Here is a 21298-nt window from a genome sequence, read left to right on the forward strand (position 1 = left end):
TTCCCCAGTTCATTAATTTGTAGGTGGACAGGGGTGGGAGATTCTGGTTCATTTTTAGAGCAATACCTTTTGTGAGGGATTCTCTGGCTTCAGGGATTCACTCTGGATTGGTTTTGTGTCTTATTGAAGCAGGTTTGCATCTTGGGTAGAAATTCCCCTTTGTGGCTTCCTGTTCTTCAGTTCTGGCCTGTGTTTTGTGTTTGAAGGAAAGGAGAGTGGAAGGTGCAGAATGAATCTTTGATTTCCTGGTATCAGGCACGTCCTGAGCTTTCCATCAGCTTCTTTGTGCCTTTGGAGTGCAAATCGTGTGCTCTTTGCTGGTGAGGCAATAGAACGAAAACCTGGGAAAAGAGAGATGAAATGCTTCAATGGGATTCTTCTGGAAGCCCTTGCAGTCCTCTTCGTCCACCTCTTCCTAGTGACAGCTAACTGTGCTTCATTTCCTGACACAGCATCACATAAATGCTCTCTGGGAGAAGGGCTTGGCTCTGGGCTCTGGGAATGGCCTGTGAGGGACTGGAAATGCAATTCCTGGGGCGCTGGGAGCAGCTGTGAGGGATGTTTGGGGGGGGGGGGGGGGGGGTTTGCCCATTTGATATCCCACTCCTGTCTAGTTCTGCTGTTGTGCTCTTTGGGATTGGAATTTGCACAGCAGAGATCTTGCCCTGTCTTGTTTTCAGCTCTTACCACAAATTAACTTTTTCCCAAATTCTCTAATCTTAATCAGGTGGTGAATGATAGGATCTGGATCTTGTTTTCTTCTAGAAGCTGAAGGTCTTGATGCAAATAACACTGAAAATATTGCTAATTTAATTACTGTCAGCTGATAGTTCCTTTTAAAGCCCTGCTTGGAATTGAGTGACTTGCTCACAGTCCTTTGTGGAAGGAAAAGTATTTGTGGAAAAGCAACTTCTTTACCCTTGATGGACTTGTGGGAATTTAGAACTTAGTTATGAGCGAGTCCCTTGTGGTTTAATACCAGACTATAGGCTGGAAAAATGTCTGTATGAGCTGCTGAAGTGCAAACTGGGTGGATAATTTAATCATGGGTGGGTTGATTGCTTCAATTACAACTTTAGATGTAGAAAGAGGCTTGTGATAAGCAAAAGGACAAACAAGTGATGGCTTTTGTTGGTGACACTAAAGAACTGTGTAACATATGATGTCTTTTTTCCAAATCCAGTTTTGAGGAAACAAAGGCAACATGTAGGCAGCTGTACAAAAAAACCAGTAAATAAACTTCAGTTCAATCAGCTGGGGGGTTGTTGCTGTTGAGCAGCCACAGTGCAACACAAACCTGTGGACAGATTTTGGGGAGTTACTCCCTTGTCCTCATCTAGAGCAATTCCAGTCTGGAGAAAAGGAGTGAAGGGTTTAAAATCTTGTTTGCTCGTGGAACAGTGAGGAATGGTTTGTACTAAGGGGGGTTTTGCTGGGAGAAATTCAGACTGGGCTGGGGAGTTTTGGGCTGTAATGCATCAGATGCTGAGCTTTCTTGGCTGGAGAGTGGTGGCACTCCCTGTTCACTGCAAGGATTTAGGCAGCCCAGATTTGTCTCTGTTAAATCTGGAACATTCATCCTTTTTTGCTGTGCTAAAAATGGAAAAAAAGTTCTGAAGATGCCTTCGCATAAAGTTGACTTAGTATGGAAAATGAGCTTGGGTAGACTGGGAGTTGTTGGGGTGAGTTTGTATATTTATAAGCATTTTCTAGAAGCATAAAGTTAATTCTTTTGCTGCTGCCCGGGGGATATTTTTGTTACATTTTCAGGGCATCCTGTTGATACGAGAGAAACTGAAGCTGTGCATTTTTTAGTCTCTGCCATCTTCATTTTGGTGTCTTGCATTTTCAAAGCTTCCCATAAGGCTGGATATGAAGCTTTCATTTCCCTGGGATTCATGGTTTTCAAATGTTGCCTACCTAATGCAGACAGGTTTTCAAATGCTTTTGTGATAAACGCAGCAAAAATTCCCTCAAAACATTGATTTTTTTTTTTTTTCCTCTCTCTTTAAGGTTTGGCCCCCATGGAATCCCTGTGACCATATTTCCTAAAAGGGAGTACAAGGACAAACCTGAAGCCATGCAGCTCCAAAGCAAACCATTCCAAGAGGAGGCGCAGGTGAAGTGTGAGGCCAATGCTGCAGTCCCTGATGACTCCTCCCTCACGCAGCCATCAGAGCCCAGCATAGCTAAAAGCCTTTGGACTTCTAAACCACCTCCTCTCTTTCACGAGGGAGCGCCATACCCTCCTCCTTTGTTTATCAGGGACACCTATAACCAGTCAATACCTCAGCCTCCACCCCGGAAAATCAAGCGGCCCAAGCGGAAAATGTACAGGGAGGAACCCACTTCGATTATGAACGCCATCAAACTACGGCCCCGGCAGGTCCTGTGTGACAAGTGCAAAAACAGCGTGGTGGCAGAGAAAAAGGAGATCAAAAAAGGTGGCAATGCAAGTGACTCTTCCAAATACGAGGATAGTAAAAAGCGAAGAAACGAGAGCATGACTACTGTGAATAAAAAACTTAAGACTGACCATAAGGTGGATGGAAAAAGCCAAAACGAAAGCCAGAAAAGGAACGCTGTGGTCAAGGTTTCAAATATTGCCCACAGCAGAAGCAGAGTAGTTAAAGTTTCCGCACAAGCAAATACTTCAAAAGCGCAGTTAAACACAAAAAAAGTTCTCCAGAGCAAAAACATGGATCATGCAAAAGCTCGGGAAGTCTTGAAAATGGCCAAAGAAAAGGCACAAAAGAAGCAGAGTGCAACCTCCTCCTCCAAAAATGCACATTCAAAGGTCCACTTCACGCGGCGTCTTCAGAACACCAGCTCAGGGTCCCTCCCGCCCCGATTGCGTCTAAAGCCCCAGCGGTACCGCAACGAAGAAAATGACTCTTCCCTCAAGACAGGACTTGAGAAAATACGGAGTGGCAAGATGGCAACTAAGCCCCAGTCTCGCTGCTCCTCCACCCGCTCAGCAGGTGAGGCCCCTTCAGAAACCCAGAGCCCCTCAGAAGGCCCCGAAGAGGCCAGCAGTGAGGTTCAGGACACGAGTGAAGTGCATGTAACTGTTGATCAGGATGAACAGCAGACACTGGGCAAGAGAGGCAGCAAAAGCAATATAACGGTTTACATGACCCTTAATCAAAAGAAATCTGACTCTTCCAGTGCATCAGTTTGTAGTAGTGATAGCACAGATGATTTGAAATCCACCAACTCTGAGTGTAGCTCTACTGAAAGCTTTGATTTTCCTCCAGGCAGCATGCATGCACCTTCCTCCTCCTCCTCCTCCTCCTCCTCCTCTTCGAAGGAAGAGAAAAAGCTCAGTAATTCCTTGAAAACAGAAGTCTTTTCCAAAAACGTCTCTAAATGTGTCACACCAGATGGCAGGACCGTATGTGTAGGGGACATTGTTTGGGCCAAGATTTATGGCTTCCCTTGGTGGCCGGCCCGTATCCTTACCATAACTGTGAGCCGCAAGGATACCGGGCTGCTGGTGCGCCAGGAGGCTCGTATCTCATGGTTTGGCTCCACCACCACGTCTTTCCTTGCTCTTGCACAGCTCTCCCCCTTTTTAGAAAGCTTCCAGTTGCGCTTTAATAAGAAGAGAAAGGGTCTGTACCGCAAGGCCGTCACTGAGGCAGCCAAGGCTGCCAAGCAGCTCACGCCCGAGGTGCGGGCCCTGCTGACGCAGTTTGAGACGTGAACGTGGAGAGTAAGGTAGGCAAGAAACCTGGAGGCTCCACCAAATCCATAGCCAGGTTAGAGAGAACTCCCAGGAAGGACGTGGCAAAGTCAGAAGTTGCACTCGGTTGACTGCTCTTTTTATACGAGACTCGTGCCGTGCGTAGCGGTTCTTGACGGTTAAATCCAGTTGAACATGCAATCAAAATTAGCCTAAAAGTGAGGACTTCGGTATTTTTCAAGTGAGAGTTTTTTTAAAAGAGAAAGATAAAAAAAAAACAAAACAAACCAAACCTCCTCAACCACCCGATGCATAGGAGCCATAGCCTCAGCTGGAAGGCAGCTGATTTGCAGGGAATTTTTTAGTAGTTTCTGCCCAGTATATAACTAGTTCTGTGTGGCCAAGGGTTGACACGAGGGATGAAAGTAGTAGCTGTGACTTTTTTGTTTTATTAGGTGGCCCATCAGGGAAGTGTAGAAATGTAAGCCTTGTCTAAATGGTCTTTAAAGATTATTTTTAACCAGTCTCTAATGGATTTAGTCTGGCCAGGCCCAGTGGGTTCAAACTCCCCTCTCCGGGCGGCGCGTCCCGAGCGGGCCGGTTTAAATGGCATTGGAGACGTGCTCAGAGTTGTAAGGAAGAAGAATTTTAGTGACTTAAAGACCAGATTAAATGGGGTTTTATCGTAGTGACCACTTAAACACTCAACCTTTCTATGCACATGGGGGCACAACTAAATCACTTCAGGGTCGGAGAAGTCGAGGGATGCCTGTAGCTCTAAGACAAAGCTGAGGAGGCCTCAGTGTTTGGGATCAAGGGCTGTTAATGCTGCATAGGTGTGAATCATTCTGGTCTTTCTTCCTGAAGAAATCTTTCAGGCCATTTGCCTGGAGGTTTAGCTTAAGAGAGGCTTTGTTTTGAATGTGTAAATAATCAATTGCTGAAATTGGTCAGATTTTCTCCTGACTGGTTGTTCCTAAATTCTTAGGATACGTCCTAGTAAATTACACTTTGTGAATTGTCAGATGTGTAATTGTTGCATTTTGGATGTATCTAACTTCCTTTTTTTTTTTTCCTTTTTTTTTTTTTAATATTTCCGTTTAAGGTATCTGTTTGCAGGTCAGAAAAATGAGAATATGTAATTGTGTAATGCTCTGAAATGTAAAAAAAACAAACTGTAAATAAAATTGACTAAATCTGAATTATTTGTGTGTGTTTCTCAAAAAGCTTTGAAACAAATCCAGGATGTCAGAGTATTTTATCTGTATGCCGGATTTAGAGGACACCCTTAAAAAGTAAATTGTCCTTTTTCATGCATTCTTAAAGATTAAGTGCTTGATGTAAATGCTATTGGTATACTTCAGTCTTAATTTGGAGATTATTAATTACTTGTCCCTTTTGTTTCAGAACCAGCTCTGTAGAGGGCTTTCTGGAAAGCTGATTAAATTTCTCCCTTAATTAGCTTTTGGGCCATATATCTGAGTAGAGACTGTGGATAATGTCACTTGTACAGTGGGGAATGTTTTCAGTTTCCATCTCAGAGCCAGTCCGAGCCACTCTCCACTGCCACTCCAGCTTTTCTTGCATGGTTTTTGCTCAGTATTGGGGCATTTTCATGCAATGCACTTTGACTTTTTTTTTCTGTGAGTTTTGGTCCTTACCTGACCATGTGAATTCCTGTGTCCTCCAACCCATTCCAGCTTCAGCCTTGCAATGCCTTGTGAAGAGTCTCCTGGTGCTCATCCCAAAGCAGTTCTCATCCTGGTTTTTCCAGAATTGTGACAGGTGTAAAAATTTAAGCTCAGACTGAAATTAAACAGACAAGAAAATGGGGGCAAGGATTTAATCATCAAACCCTGAAAATATTTTTATTTAAAGATTTAATTTCATATGTTCATGATACTGTCTGGTCTTACCAAAGCATTCAGTTTCTTTTTACCTTTTTAAAATTATTCTGTCGTGCCCACAGAACTATTGGAAGTCTAAAATGTCAAACACATGGCTGTTCAAATTTTCCTCAAACTGACGGTCATTAATGGCTAATTAAGCTTCCAAATATACCAGCTTTACCTTGGCATTCTAACAGTTCCCAAAAAGCCCCACTGGTCAATGCTTTTTGAATGTGATAAACACACAATATATTTCATTTAAGAAAAAAGAAAAAATTGGAAAAAAAAATCTGTTTCACTTCTCTGTATTCTCTCCTGCAAACAGAAACAGTTTCTTTAAGTAAATAAGCTGTGTTTTGTTATTAAAGCAAACTGCTTTTTGGAGTCACGAACCCACGTGAGGTGAGTCAGATGTCTACACCACTTCCTTGAGGTCTAGAAGCTCAAGTGAACTGGTTTTAAGTTAGTTGTTCTAAGCCAAGTAGTGGCAAAGTCAATATTGACATTGTTGTTTTTTTTTCTTTAGAAGACCTGGAAGCTTTGTTCTCTTAATTTATATAAAATTAGAATAGCACTGCAGCTTACATAGGCAGAGTTTGCTCAGATGTTCACTTGGGGGAGCAACAGGTATGGGAGGGCTTTCTTTGGGTGGTTTTATGTTCAAAGAACTGTTTATGGAAGGCATTTAAAGTCAGTTTTGATTTGTAGCTGATGGGTTTTAAGTTTTTCCTCAGTTTCATAGTGAATGTGCTGTATCTCTGCAGACTGAACAGGGCTCCAAACAAATAATTAGTTTTGTTAAATTATTTTTTTACAACACCATGTTACAGCAAGTTGGAAATCTCCTCTCCATACTCGTCCCTGATTTTCCTTTAACTGCAAAGGAGCTGCTCCTGTGGATGCAGCAGAGTTTCCAGGGGCTGGGCTGGGCTGATGGAGAGCCTGGCTCAGGCAGGCACAGGGGGAGAAGAGCCTTGGAGGCTGGGACAAGGCTTGGGGCTGCTTTAGCTGGACTGCAAACCCCCCTTTGATGTGCCTGTGGTCCCCAGCAGTGCCTGGTGCTGCAGCTGGGACACAGCCCCGAGGCAGAGGCACTTTCCATGGCTTATCCATGATTTATCCATTGCTCCCACCAGGAGTAGCCCTGTGCTGGTGATCGATCCCTCAGGCTGGGCCAGGGCAGGCTCAGGGTGGACATCAGCAGGAATTTCCCCGTGGAAAGGGTGCTCAGGCCTTGGCAGGGGCTGCCCAGGGAGGTTTGGAGTGCCCATCCCTGGAGGTGCCCAAGGAAGGGCTGGAGGTGGCACTCAGAGCTCTGGGCTGGGGACAAGGTGGGGATGGGGCACAGGCTGGGACTTGGTGGGCTTGGAGGTTTTTACCACCTTCAGTCCTTCTGTGACTCTGTCTTCAGAAGGCAAACAGCAGCAGAGAGTGACTGTTATTTTTCCATCAGTTTCATGGGATAAATTGCAAATGATGCTTTTTTGACTTGATGAAATTCCTCGGTGTGGTTGTTGGATATTTATTGCCTGTTGGTTTAGGGGAGAATGGGACAGGGCATGATGAGTTTCTAGTATAGGTGTTCTGTTCCTCTGAAGATCTTCAGCTGCAGTTAAAATGCCTTGGGAGAGAGGGCAGTTATTTCAAAACTTAGCTTTCTTTTCCCAGAGGTATTTGAAGGTGTGAGGCTTCAGGAGCGAAGCTGGAAGCAATGGGAAATGCTTGCGTGTCTCTGAAGTGGAGCCATGCAGGACATTGAACAAGTATTTGTTACCTGTCTAATTAGAGTTGTAACTTTGTGTCAACCCTTCAGCCAGATGATCATCTCTGATGATTTGATATCTCTTTCAGATACTGTTTTCTGTTTGGAGCCTAATGAACTACCCTGGCGTGGGGTTTGTGGGGGAGATTTAGGTCTGTGCAAGGCCAAAAATACTATTTTTTTGGGCATGTTGTAAAATACCTTTGGGTTCTTTAACATAGTTTCTAACTGTGATTAGGATTAAGAGTAGCACAAGTGAGGAAGGGTAAGATTTGCTTTTTGCATTGCTAGCCCTAGACCTGGTTCTGTTTAACTCTCCTAAGTCCTGATAGTGATTTTCTTTCATGTCTGCTAAAAATGTCAGAGTAGAATAGGAATGTGAATTTTGGGAAATAAATGTTAGTAGCTCATTCTCAGCATCATCATCTGTCCTTCTGCCTGTTTTGTGCAGTCCAGTGAGAAAACAGAGCTGCTTTCTTGGCTGAGGAGCAGTGGAAAGGAGCAGACTGATAATCAGGGAAAGGCTGTTTCGGCCCATCTTTTGCTTTCTAATTGTGTTCCAATAAATGCCTGCAGGAATAGCAAATTCAGGCAGTGCAGGGAGGTCCCTCGCTGATCTGTGGATAAAGACTGAGCTGGGAGGGACGTGCACTGAGCTCGAGCCTAAAGGGCTGGATGGCAGTGTGTGGTGGCACAATCAATTGGGTACAATGACTAGGACTGTTTAAAAAGGCAATTTTTTCATAACTAACAAAACTTTTGACCATGGAGTGACCAGGGATCACCCACATTTAACACTGAAAGCTTGTGTAGCTGCCAGCTGACTGAAGATCCATTAGATCGGGCTTGAGAGATGGGGATGGGAGTATCCAGCTTCAAATTATCCATAATCCCTAATGGAAAGAACCTCTGTTGTGATCCTGGTCCTGACTGACGATGGCAGTTCCCAGGCAACATTTAACCCCCTGCAGCTGCTGCTCTCTGTGACACATTTGGATTTTAGTTTAAAGAGTTCCCTCTCCCCCTGGCAGTGTGTCCATAGTGTGGCTATCTAGGTAGTTAACATCCCCTGGTATGGTGGCTTTTCCCTTCTCTTCCCTGCTCACCATCCTGGCATTTTCAGGCACCTGGTCTAGTCTGACCTCAGTGGTAAGAAGTGTTTGTGGTCATTTGGATGGGCTTTACCAAACAGCATCAATTCCTTCCCGAGTCAGAAATATGTGATTATTGGGGTTTAATTGTTGGATCCTAGTAGCAGGTTACAATTCCCTATGATTTACTCGTAGGTTTCAATCTGTATTACCTGGGATGTGGATACAATCCAGACTGCCATTTAATTTAATTTATGATTTTTCTTCTCAAATTTAACAGTGACACAAGTGCCCTTGTGTAAGCACAAGGCAGAGCAGCAGTTCCCAGGCAGGGCTCTGGTGCCAGGGAGTTGGTGACTGGTTTGCCATCCTGCTTCTTCCCTGCATGGCTTTGCTGTTGCTCCCAGATGGGGCAGTTTGGGAGAACTCCCTGGAGCAGCACCATAGTGCCAGGCACCAACCACTGAGGGGAACTCGGATCCACAGCTCCGTGTTTCCCCCAGGAAAAAGCAATTGGTGTTCCTGGCTGGAGGTGGGAACAGCAGGAGCTGGAAAGGGGGTGTTGTTGAGAGACCAGGGCTTTCAGACTTTAGAAAACCTGAGTCACCTTGCACATCCAATAGGGAGAGACATGGGAGCAAAAGGGAAAAAAAAAGTGTGGAATAACCTGGAAAAGGTGACTCCCTGTGCTTGTGCCTTGGGATGTGGCATCTTTGATCTCCTCTTCCTGCCTGCCTGTGGCCTGAGGGGAGAACTTAACAGCAGCCTGCAGGTAGGAGCTGCTGGCTCAGGGAACAAATCAGGATCCCCTGGAGCAAGTTTGAATCTGGGCTTTGCTCTTCAGTGTGTGAAGAAATGCATCTGTGGGGTTTATTTGGGCTGTGTTTGACAAGTTACTTCCCAAATCAGGACCAGGCACATTTTGAACAGCTGTAATTCAGTTTCTATGCCAGTGATTCCGTTCCTGAGTGCAGAGGAGGAAGAGAGGACTGTGGGAACTGAGGATATTCCAGGTGTGTCAATCCCTGTGGGACAGGGACAGAGGCACAGGGGAAGCACGGCTCTGTTGAGTTGCAGCTAGGACAGGAAATAAAACTGAAAATGAGGCAGGGAGTTGAAATGAAGCACTGGAATATTGATTGCATTTGTGACAGTGAAACTCTGCGTGCTGTTTGTGTAACTGCAGCCTTTGAAAAACAATGGATCAGGCTGAGCTCTGCCAGGAATGGGCTCAGTGCAGCCGGGAATGGGAGAGAGCAGATGATGGATCTGTCCTGTCACTTTGTCATTAGCAAGGCTGATTTTGGAAAAACAAAATCTTTGTAGAAATATGTCTCTAACGAAGGATTCTGCCCTCTGTGTCCTGGTCACATCCTGCAGGAATCACACTTGGAGCAATGCAAGTTTGATCTGAGGGGACCTGCACTGCCCCTCCTGCCAGGGGCCTCTGTGCAGCCTCCTGCTTGGCCGATGCAATTTATGTAACAGCAACTTGAAATCAGGTTGTTCTTCAGAGAAAAACAGATCTAGGTCAGTTTTCATGTTTGTTTACAGATGTTTTGGGTGTCAAATATGCAATATGAATAAGGAATAGTCTCCTACGTGCCAGGCATGTGCTGGGAATCTCTGCTTTGGGAGGCAAGTGCTCGTTCCAGCCCTGAGATTCTATAACAGAATCACAGCAAATTCAGGTGGCAGAACTGTCCTTGCCTCCCTTTAACAGGTGCACAAAGGGGGAGATGGGACTGGCTTTGTCAGTAAAATAAAAGCAGATACAATTCCAAGCAAATATTTGCTTAAATGCTAATTTAGCATCATTTTTTATTTAGTAACATGTAGGATTTTTGTTTGGCTTTAGGAAACGCTGGGGTTTAATTGCACCTCTGCAGTGCTTCAGGATTTTAAAGCACGTGGTGCCAGTGTGGGTAATTAGTGGCTCTGGTGAAAAGGAACTAAAGCCACAAAACCTAGATTTTTCAAAGACTTTTAGTTAGTTTAGTTAGAAGTTTAGTTAATGAAAAAAAAGTCTTTTCTTAAGGTATTTCAAGTGTTGAGGGATTTAGGAATAATCTCTTCTGATACATTTATATGAAAAAACTGGGTTTGGCCATGTTTTAGGAATTCTTGATACTGTGTCATGTATTTCAGGGAATTAGGCACATAAAGGGAAGAATGTGTTGCTGCTCTTTGTGTTCCTGGTGGCTGAGGCCCTGCTGCTGGAGGGCTGTCTGGGGCTGGAAAAGAAGAAAACAGTTCTTGCTTTTAGTAGTTCATCATCTGGAAGAGCAGCCTGGTTTCCCTCTTCTCCACTGGCTACAAATGGAATCTGTAGCAGGAAAATGGGAGTTTTGTGCCTTCTGTTCCATAGTTTTGCACAGACACAGCATTATCCCCCAGGAAGGTGCATAAATGTTACTGTAACTACTTAAATTTGGGCTCATGGCCTTGAGGTTTAGTCCCTGATGAGATGTGCTGCTACTTTTGCTTCCCTTGTCCTTCTGGGATGCCTTTTCTCCCCCTCCATGGCTGCCTGGTGTCCTTCTGCTTTTCCTTTGGAGATAAAAGCCAGGACTTTCAAAGGCAGTGCTTCTCTGTGGACAGCAGTGAATACAGGGATTGAGAACACGTTCACATGGAAAAATCAGAATCCCCATGGCAGTGCTGGCTGCCAGGAAAAGGCCGTCTGAGCTGAGTTCAGTGGGACAGGAAGGGAAAGGCCTGAGTTGTGTCAGTGCCTGTCCTGACACACATTTTTACCTTGTTCTGGGGTAGTCCTTAGGATGGCTCTGTAGGGAAAGGTCTGGAGCCCCAGGAGCAGCTGAGGGAGCTGGGAAAGAGGCTCAGCCTGGAGCAAAGGAGGCTCAGGGGGGACCTTGTGGCTCTGCACAAGTCCCTGACAGGAGGGGGCAGCCGGGGGGGTCGGGCTCTGCTGGCAGGGAACAGGGACAGGAGGAGAGGGAATGGCCTCAGGCTGGGCCAGGGCAGGCTCAGGGTGGACAGCAGCAGGAATTTCCCCATGGAAAGGGCGCTCAGGCCTTGGCAGGGGCTGCCCAGGGAGGTTTGGAGTGGCCATCCCTGGAGGTGCCCAAGGAAGGGCTGGAGGTGGCACTCAGAGCTCTGGGCTGGGGACAAGGTGGGCATCGGGCACAGCTGGGACTCAGTGGTGTGGGAGGGCTTTCCCAGTCTGGGATCTGTGTGATCCTGGGATTCTGGGTGATTCTGCCTCCAGCAGCTGAATGAACCTGCTTCACAGCAGAGTCCAGCCTGCTGTGAGCTCACTGGGGATCCCGGGAGAGCCGTGCCCTCAGCCAGGCTGAGCTGTCACTTCCCCACAAACCACGGATCCTGCAGGGAGTGAATGACCCCGTGGCATGACTGATAAACAGGCAATGGGCTGCACTCAGGAAGGTCAGGGAATTCAGTGCCACAGACACTGAGCTAACACAGGCAGTCGGGTTTTCAGTCACTGTACCTGGAGAGCACAAGTTCCATAGAATCCCAGGCTGGTTTGGGTTGGGAGGGACCTTAAAGCTCATCTATTCTACCCCCTGCCATGTCAGGGACACCTTCCACTGTCCCAGGCTGCTCCAAGCCCCATCCAGCCTGGCCTGGGACACTTCCAGGGATCTAGGGGCAGCCACGGCTTCTCTGGACAACCTTTCTCTACCCTCCCAGTAAGAACTGGTGGCTGACTGGTGATGGTTCATGGAGGGCTCGAACTTGGGCTGTTCCTGTCCGCTTTATAATAATTTATTCCCGTTCTCTGAAGTAAGTGGGAAACACAAGCAGCCATAGGAAAGAAACACCATTAGCAGGTTTATAGCTCAGTGCTCCCTCAGGCACTCGGCTCTCGTGTGTGGAAGGGCACTGCAGGGTCAGATTTAGCTTTGTATTGTGAGCTGCCATCAATGTATGGATTTTGTGAATTAATCTCCCTGCTTCCTGAGCTGTCTTTAAATGTCTTTACAATTGGAGTTCTCTCTGGATGCTGAAACGGGGTGAGATGTAACAGATTGGTTCGGTGGCTCCTCCTCAAAGCCCAGCCCCCAGAGGAGTTTGCTCACTTGTGTCTGTCTTGTGATAATGTCAATCTATTTTTTGTCTTCTGCACACAATGCACAAAGCAGGTGAGCCAGTAACTTTTCTGGCCACCTCAGCTTTTGCTTTACCTACTTTTGCAATATGTTCTGGAAGACATTTAACCATGTTCCCTTTCTCTCCCCTTTTCAGCTCAGAGACACTAATGACCCGCTGTTTTTATGGAACCTCACTACACTGCCACGAAGAGCACCAGCTCATCAGGACTGAGAGAAATCTGAGACTGACTTGTCCTATTTTTCCTCTGAAATCTTCACCAAGTAGTAAACATTTTTTTGAAGGGGAAAGGGGGTAAAAGATGTTAAAGCTCCCCCTCGCACCGTTAGGGCACCTGTACCTAATGTACATTTTCCTTAAGATTTAAAAAGATGTTAGGAAATATTTTATAAAACTTTTTTGCAATAAATGACGCATGAAATTCTGAAAGACTCTATGACACTTACATGCAAGGAACCACTTGAATTGTTAGGATGAAGACTCACTGCAGATAACTGGGGTTTTTGTAATGTGACAGTCACGTTCGTATGTTTTGAGAGGTGCCAGTGACAGAGCCAATTTGCCTGGGAAGTTGACTGTAACTTTTGAACTTTTCTTTTAATTCTTGACTTTAGCATTGCAATTTTCCATTCTCTGAGGCTTAGTTAGTATTTAGTGCAGGTGTTAGCAGAGCTGTGATCTGTGATCAAAGCATGTCCGAACCCAGTTGTATTGTGAAATATGAACAGTCCTGCTATTTGAGACCAACATTTCCCATAGAGGTGATGGAAAGGACAGTGACCACAAACTCCATGGATCTCTGTTTTATGGGAAAGCTCCTTCTGTGTGAATATGGTTGCATTTTATTTATGCTGTTGTAACACTTAGGGAATTGAGGGTTGTGGAATAGCCTTGAGAGGGGCTATGAGGCAGAGAGCAGCATTTTGCTTATAATCCTACAACAGGATGGGAATCATGAATGGAGAGTGATTCAATGGGATGGCATTTCTATTTCAAATCATGGGTTATTTTTTCTTTTTGACATAAATATTTTTCAGATAGGTAACTAGTAGAGAGCAAAGGTTTTATTAGAATTTCTGATGGCTGTTGATCTGACTTGCGTTGACTTCTTTGAAAAGCTGTAAATCAAAAAAAAAGAAACCCACTGGGTTTTATCCATTTTATTCCCCTCCCACAAAGGTCTTGGGTAAGACTGACTTCAGTGGAGCTTGGGAATGCTGGACACGCTGCTGAAATCTTGAGTTATTAAATATTAATTTATTTGTCACTAATTATTTCCATTGTGTGCACACTGTCTCAGCAGAACCATTTCTTTAAAGTTCTTAGCAGGGGATTTATTGTGTAACCTGGGAAAATAAATATTTGTTTTGAAGAGATGAAAATGTGCACATAATCTACTAAAAGTCAAATTTCTGTTTCTATAGAGATGAAAAGACTTGTAGGAAACTCTTTTCCTCCTTACTGATATCCTGATTGGATTGGAGAAAATAGAATGTCTTTGTCTGGATCGTTTAAAACCAGAGGGGCTTTTCCAAGGGGCCTCTGGGTCAGCACAAAGACAATTTCTTCGTGTCTGGAGCCTGAATGAACCACATGGAATTTGAAGTTAGGACAACTCTATCATTGGCAACAGGTTTATACTTGTTAAACAATCGGAGAGGGGGAAGTGAGAGGCTGGGACAGGCCCCCAAATCCCAGCCAGGCCTGTCAGGGATTCACACACTGAGTGTGTGGCAGCTCGTGCTTTGTGCTGGTTCAGTGTCTGCTTTTCAGAGCTAAATTCTTTCTTTATAAATGCAGAAATTGAATATTCACTACCTACTTTTTAAAAACAGGCTGTACAATGCTGTGCAGTGCGTTCAAATTGTACCATTTGCCATAACGATTTCATCATAAACTACAAACTTTTTTTAAAATTTGGATGAATATTTGTTCTACAGTGCTTTTCCTTTTCACCAGTGGAAGAGGCCCAGCAGTCTGGTCCTGCTCAAGGCCTGAGATGCGACTAGAACTGACAGATTGAGACATGTGAATGAGGAAAGGGGTGACTTGGTGCCGGGTCTGTGCCAGCCTTTCACCTCTGCTTGGATTGACAATGGATGGGGGCTTGGCCTAGTCAGGTACATTTTCCCCCACCCCCCCAAAAACCAAACAGAAAAGCCACCAAACCACATGGCACAAACCAGTTTCTGCTCAGGAAAAAGGCCCGGGACTGTGGTGGCAGGGTTGTTGCACATGGCATTGAGGAGTGCCTGCTGTTGTTTTGGAAGCCGGTAGTGCCTGGCTGTGCCCCCGGATCTCCCAGGGCTCTCCTTCCCTTCCCTTCCCTCCCCTCCCCTCCCCTCCCTGAGCACAGCAGCTGAACCAGGAGGGATTAACCCAAGGGATGCAGGTGTGCACTGGAGAGTATGGGTATAGAGCAAATAGCATCCAAGGGAGCTCATGTCTGCCTTGCTTTTCCCAGCATTGCGTTGGAAACCACATTTTCATTTGGAAATGAAATTGTCAGGGATATTCTAATGAGAGAGAGTGACAGTAATGTATTGCTTTTCACTTTTTTGCTTTAGTTGCTTAATATTTAAGCTTTGCTCCGTGCTACCTTCTTGTCTGTATATTGAATGGTCACTATGCCTCTTTCATTTTGTAGACTTGAACGAGGAAAATCTGATTCACCCTTTAAGGTTTGCTGAGAAGTAAAAATGATAAAGAATGTTGTGTAACATTTATTCAAATAAAGCCTTGATTTTTTTCAGTGCTCTTTTAAAGGGAAATAATGTTTTGATGTCTTTAACTTTCTTGCTTTATTAGTCCTTGATCCCAAAGCCTTTGATTTATGTCAAAAGTGGTTTTTCTGGATTAAACAAAGATTAAACCGAGGTTGCTGGTCCACTGCTGGAATTCCATCACGTGGACAAGTCTCTACCTAACCTCACCTTTCACAGCGGCTGAAATATCCCAAGCCATGCTCAGCCAGCTGGATGCTTCCCACAAGCAGTAGGAAGAATTGTAATTAGCAAGAAAAGATGGTGTGGTAGAGACAGATCCAAGGAAGCTCTGGTGGCTCTGCCACAGTCCCAGGAGGAGGAGGGGATGCCATGGGAAGGCGCTCCTGCCCTGGCACATGTAGTCCTTGGGCTGGTTTTATGGAGTTCTCACAGTTTCAGACAAATCTTGCCCCCACAGGTAAGTGTAAGAGGAGGTTTCTCCATTCAGGGAGGAATTGCCTTGTCCTGAGCTGTGTTTTCTTGCCCTGGGATCAGGTGGTGCAGGGATCAGGAGCAGTAACTCCTATTCCAGAGCTCCATCCCACTGCGCTCAAAGCAGGGCCATGCCAGCAAGTATTTCTCCAAAATATCTGGTGGTGTTGGGTTGGTGCTTGGACTTGATGATCTGAAAAGTCTTTTCCAACCTTAGTCATTCCATGATTCTAAGGAATGGCAGACTGGAGTTGCACTTTCCCATCAAGTAGAAGGCCGCATTTATACACATTTTTTTCCACTTGCATTTTTGTTACTGTGAAGAAAGATTCCCTGAGCTGACTCAAGCTCCTGGGCTAAACAAAAAATAATCTGCTTGAATAAACTTGATTTCTACGAAGTTCTGATTTTCAGGAAGCATTGGTGGTTTTATGGCACAGAATGTTTTTATGGCACAGAGGATGCCAGGAGCTGGTGCGTCACCCCGAGGTACTGACCCTGCTGGGAAGGGGTTGTTGCAGTGACTTCTTGTTGATAATCAGGAGTTTTTCCCCAAAACTGAATTAACTGTGAAGTGCTGCTGTTGGCTCAGCCTGGGATGCTTCGGAAGCGCTGTGACAAACACCCACATCTGGCTGTGGCCCAAGCACAGCTCCAGCAGATGGTTTTCTTTTCCTTCATGGTTGTTTCTCATTCTGTCGGGGTTACGGAAACTCCCATCCCTTTTCTCTCATTATTCCTTCAGCCTTGCAGCAGTTCCTCTTGAATTGGCGATCCTCATTAGGCTGGGAAATCCTGCTGAAATGTAATTGCTCGCTAATGGCTTTTCCTTTGTGACACGGCGTTGGCAGCAGCGCTGTGGGGATGGAGCCACGAGAGAGGTTGGCCGGGCACATTTCAGAGCTCTGCAATTACTGCGTGGATTAATCCTCACTCCGGTGGTTGGCAAAGGGATAAAGGTGACCCAAGTGAGGCCGGGCCCACACAAGGCCCCTCTAATGGCACTTGCTGCTGCCCCGAGCATCAAAAGGGCGACGCTTAATGAGGGCAAAAGTGCAGCTCTGGCACAGGGGGTTTGGAGAGATTCCCATCCAAAGTGTGAGGGATCAGAGTTTAGATCTTGCCGAGTGACACCAGCAGGGACATTCCTGAAGGGAATGGTGGCTCCGTGACAGTGACATGGTGAATTCACACTGTCACACACTGGGGATTTTGGAACATTTCGGGTGAGGCCGCCGGGCCCTGCTGGACCTGAGGGGCTTCCGATTCCCTCAGAGCTCCCTGGGCTCCTCTCCTGCTTTATGGAACATGTCAGGCTGCCAGGTTTGCATGGAGAGGCCTTTCTGTGCTTGAGAACTTTATGGAAAGCTGGGAATGCCCCAGGCTGGGAGGAATCCGTGGCAGGTGAGGTGTGTTTGGGTGCTCAGAGCTCATCCCTCTGCTCCAAGGGAAGCAGTGCCAGGGCCGAGCCCAGCAGGGCAGAACCAAGCCCTTGGCACCAACTCCCCCTCGCTGCCGTGGTTTCGTGTCCTCCTCCCTTGTCCTTGCTCCAGTTGTTTTGGGATTTGTTCTCCCCATCACATTCTGCAGGCAGAGCAGGGAGCCAGGAAAAGGCTCCTGTTGTTTGCTGGGTCATACTGTGGGGTTTATTCACATTCCATATCCGGCTTTTATGGTTCTGCTCCTGCTTTTCCCTTGAGTGTCTCTGTGCTCTTTGTTTGGCCTCCCTTGCTTGGTTTGCAGCACAAGGCACGGGTGCTCCACGCTCGGCAGACTGGACAGCCCTGCAGAGGTTTTTGGCGTGTTCTGCATTTGGGGTAAATATTCCAAGCACAGGAGGGGTAGTTCTAATTTTGAAATCCAAATTTTCAGCTGAGCTCCGCATCTTTAGAGCTTGGGGACTGGAATTTCTGACTGTGGTTGTCTTGGTCATTAAATATTAAGTGAGGTTGTTCCTGCTGGAGGGCTCATCCAAACACTGAAGGCTCTGAGCTGTCAGGGAAGGGAGGGCTGGGGGCTCCAGAGTGTTCAGGGATGGATACTGGACCATGCTAAGGATAAGACCCCAGGAATACTGGCACTGATGGATGTGGATGATGCTTCTGTGATTCACTCACTTGGCTGTGGTTGCCTTTAAAAAGGCAGCACTGGGCATGAGCTGTGAGAGCAGGATTGGGGGGTTGGACTTCACACCCCTCTGCATTAACACTGCAGGATCCTGTCAGGAGCCATCAGCTGCATCTTGGCTTGGAAAAGCTGCTGCTGGCTCCAGGTTCCATGGCCTCAGCTGCATTCCAGCTGGGAGCAGGGACACAAATATGTGTTGGGGCACAGTGAGAGCTGTCGCTTCAAGGGCAGCTCAGGGCTGGAGCCGTGGGCAGGAAATCTGTGAGCTCCCAGCCTCCTCCTCTCCCTAAGTTCCCAAATACTGCAATTCTTCCTCCCTCAGACAGAGAAGTGCCCCACGATGGAGGGTCACAGCCAAAGGAGCTCGTGGAAATAGGATAAATGCAATTAGAAAAGCCCTGGCCCCGCTGCCTCTCCAGGGACCTCCTGGGCGCTCAGAAATACACTTAGGAAGCTCTTCCAGCAGCCACCGCCCAGACGAGATAACAGCATTTCCCCTTCTTCCTGACATCCCTGTTCCCTGCAGGGAGGGGGGTGCTGCAGTTCACTCACCAGAGACAGGAGCAAAAACCCACTGGCCAGTGTGTGCTTACCCCAGAAGAAGAGGCACAGCTCCCTCCCGGATCCTTCCCAGCTCCCAGACAGTCAGTCCCTGGTCAGCAGCTGCTCCTGGAGCTGATGGACACCAGGCAGGCAGTCCTGGCAGCCTGGAGCAGAGCACAGGACCCAGCCAGGCCAGGAAAGGCAAACCTAATCCTGCTGCATCCACTTAGGGAATGCAGGATTTGTAAATCGTCTCCTCGGGAAAAAACGGGTGAGAAATGTGCAGTTCTGGGGACTCCAGGCTGCAGCTGCAGATGGTTTCCAATCAGGAGATTCCCACTGAACGTGCAGAATCAGGGAAAAAAGGAGTTTATTTTAATTTTCAGTTGATTTAGGGCCTTTAATCTTTGTCAGGGTAGGCAGTGATGCCTCTGGCTTAGTGCCACGATTCCTGTGCCAAGGGCTGCCCAGAGCCCCCCCAGCAGCGACTCCCCAGCAGTCACAGCCCTGCCTGGGGTGGGAAAAATGAAGTTGCTGAGCAAGAAAATGTTGGGATTCATCCAAACAGGGAAAGCTTGTGAATGAGCAATGTATGAATGCTGCACATTAAATGTGCCCCAGCGCATCTTTGCCCGTGTTGGAGAGGAGGCACTGGGATATAATTGGTTCTTGGCTGCAGCAGTAATCCCTTGGGAATAACACAGCTAATTAAAGCCTAGGAACTGGTGACCAGCAGCTTCTCTTCTCTCTCTGGCTGGGGCTGTGCTAATCAGGGGCAGGTAGATCCCAGGAAGTTTTGTGCTAATCAAGGAGGGAAGGATTGGGCTTCAGAGCTCGGTGCTTTGTCAGATCCTGAATATCCCAAGGGATGAGCTGGGGGGGATTTTGGATCCCACTGGGCAGGAGGGATCAGCTGTGCTGGGCCTGTGTCAGTCCCACGGACCCTTCCCTGGAGTGTGGCCTCCAGCTGCCTCCCTTGGGGCTGGGGCTGTGGGAGACACAGCTGAAGATGTGAACTGGGGAACTGCTTTTTTTGTATTTTGAGAGATGTTAAATGCTCCAGATCTTTGGTGGGATGGAGGGAACTGCAGGTGTTCAGCTCCTCTGAGGGCCAGGCCCTGGGACTCACAGGCAAGACCTGGAATGAGCTGTTCCAGGCCAGGTTGGATGGGGCTTGGAGCAAAGTGGTCTCTGGAAGTTGTTCCTGATCCCTGGAAGGTGCTCCTGCCCATGGCAGGGAGTGGAACTGGAGGAGCTTTTATGTCCCTTCCAGCCCAAACCATCCTGGCAATCTGTGACTCTCTGAGATCTAAACCTCAGCCCATCTGCAGCCAAAAGGATTAGAGTCTCTGAGGCAACAGAGAAGTGAATGAGAACCTTTGCATAAGACAGAGCTAAATCCCAGTGTCAGTTCTGGTGTCAAAAAATGGAAGGTCTGAGCCACAAGTGTTATGGAAATCCCGGAGGAAGTTCTTTGGAGGGAGAGACTTAACCCAGCTCCTGGACAAGACCAACATTCCCTTTATTTCTGTGCAAACGCCTCAGGGGAAAGGGCAGGTACTGAAAGGTTTTGTGTTTGGCAGGCAAAGGAAGGAGGAACAAAGGCGGGAGCTGAGGATGGACAGTTCCAGCTGGAAAAGAGGCACGTGCTGGTTACCAGGAAGGTGAGTAGCTGTTGGAACAGCTGAGCAAGGAACTGTTTGGTTTAAGAGCACTTATATTTAAAAGATTATGTTTTGTAAAAGTTTTTTCCTATTAGAGATTGTAAATCCAACATGTGTGACTCAAAACTCGCTGGCACTCCCTGAGCTGTGGCCAGTGGCAGCAGGAGGAAGCACCAGTTATTCTACTGGTGGCAGCTCTGAGGACTAGTTCAGACATAAAAAAACACTTAAAAATCAAAAGCAAAATACATGCACTTGTTCAGGATTTGGACAATGCAAAATGACTTTCAATTAATTGGAATTTTGCCTAGAGGAGAACGTGCTGTCGTGGCAGATAACACCTGCCAGAGGTTTCTGGTCCAGCTGGAGAGTGGCACTGAGGAGGGAGGGATTACCTGGAGGTTTGAGTCCTCAGTACCAGAGTGCCCAATTCCCAGTGACTTTCACACAATGCAATTAAATTACAAACACTAATCAGCTGCAGTCCTGCTTCCTGTGCCCTTCCCTTCATTGGAAAACTACAGGTGCACATCAGGCATCCTGCAGGGGAGTTGCACAGTGATTTGATGATGTGTTTGCACAGCAGGTAGGAAATTCAAAAGCTTTGTTGTGCTTTTATTTCCCAGAAATTCCCCAGCCTCCAGCCGAGAAGGAATTATTTGCAGCTCCCCAGGCCTTCAAAGAGGTGAAGCAGGAACAGAGTGGAAGAACAGAACTCGTGTCTCTGAACCCCTGAAGCAGCAAGTTGGAAAAGGCCACTGGTGTAACTGGGCACAAGAGCCACCCACGGGTGAGTGACACTGCACACAGTGTGGGTAGGGACAGAAACCCCTGGTCAGAGCAAGGACATTTTAAAGAATAAAAAAAAAATTAAAATTGAAAGCACCCGAGGTAGTTCTAAAGTGGTTCCATTTTTGCACCTGCCAGGGATGTGCTGGGATGTTGCAGGTGAGTGGAACCAGGGCCAGCTGGTGATGCAGGGCTGGTGCTGGGGCCTGACAAAGCCCAGGTGCCCCCTGAGCCCAGCCCTGCCCTGCCCAGGGCTCCCTGCAGCAGCCTGGGCACCTCTGCTCTGCAGTGCAGTGTTTTAGGGAAGATTATTAACATTTCTACTAATCCCAAGCCACTAGGCCTTCCCTGCAGAGCTCGGCTCAGGCAGCAGAGGTTTCACAGCTCATCAGCCCCCCGGGCCCAGCTCTAAACTAAAACTAAACTAAAAATGCAGCAGGACAGAGTTTAACAATC

At 46.9% G+C, this 21298-nt stretch overlaps 1 protein-coding gene across 7 annotated transcripts in view; it reads left to right on the plus strand.

Annotated features, from left to right (window-relative positions):
- Positions 1-21298, plus strand: part of PWWP2A (PWWP domain containing 2A) — a 33152-nt gene that overhangs the window by 9012 nt on the left and 2842 nt on the right. For 3 of the 7 annotated variants that reach the window (XR_007206902.1, XR_007206901.1, XR_007206903.1), the window contains exons 2-4: positions 2014-2981; positions 19973-20053; positions 20680-20843. Coding sequence is in view for 4 of the 7 variants with exons in the window: in XM_048319483.1 (XP_048175440.1) it covers positions 2014-3706 (1693 nt within the window). In the remaining 3 variants the exon portion in view is untranslated. Of the gene's footprint in view, positions 1-2013; positions 3721-4790; positions 6786-12657; positions 15294-19972; positions 20054-20679; positions 20844-21298 lie in introns of those variants that run through there. The other 4 variants (XM_048319483.1, XM_048319482.1, XM_048319484.1 and 1 more) reach the window with 4 other exon arrangements.

This window comes from Corvus hawaiiensis, chromosome 15 (genome assembly GCF_020740725.1).
Source record: "Corvus hawaiiensis isolate bCorHaw1 chromosome 15, bCorHaw1.pri.cur, whole genome shotgun sequence".
Taxonomy (NCBI): domain Eukaryota; kingdom Metazoa; phylum Chordata; class Aves; order Passeriformes; family Corvidae; genus Corvus; species Corvus hawaiiensis.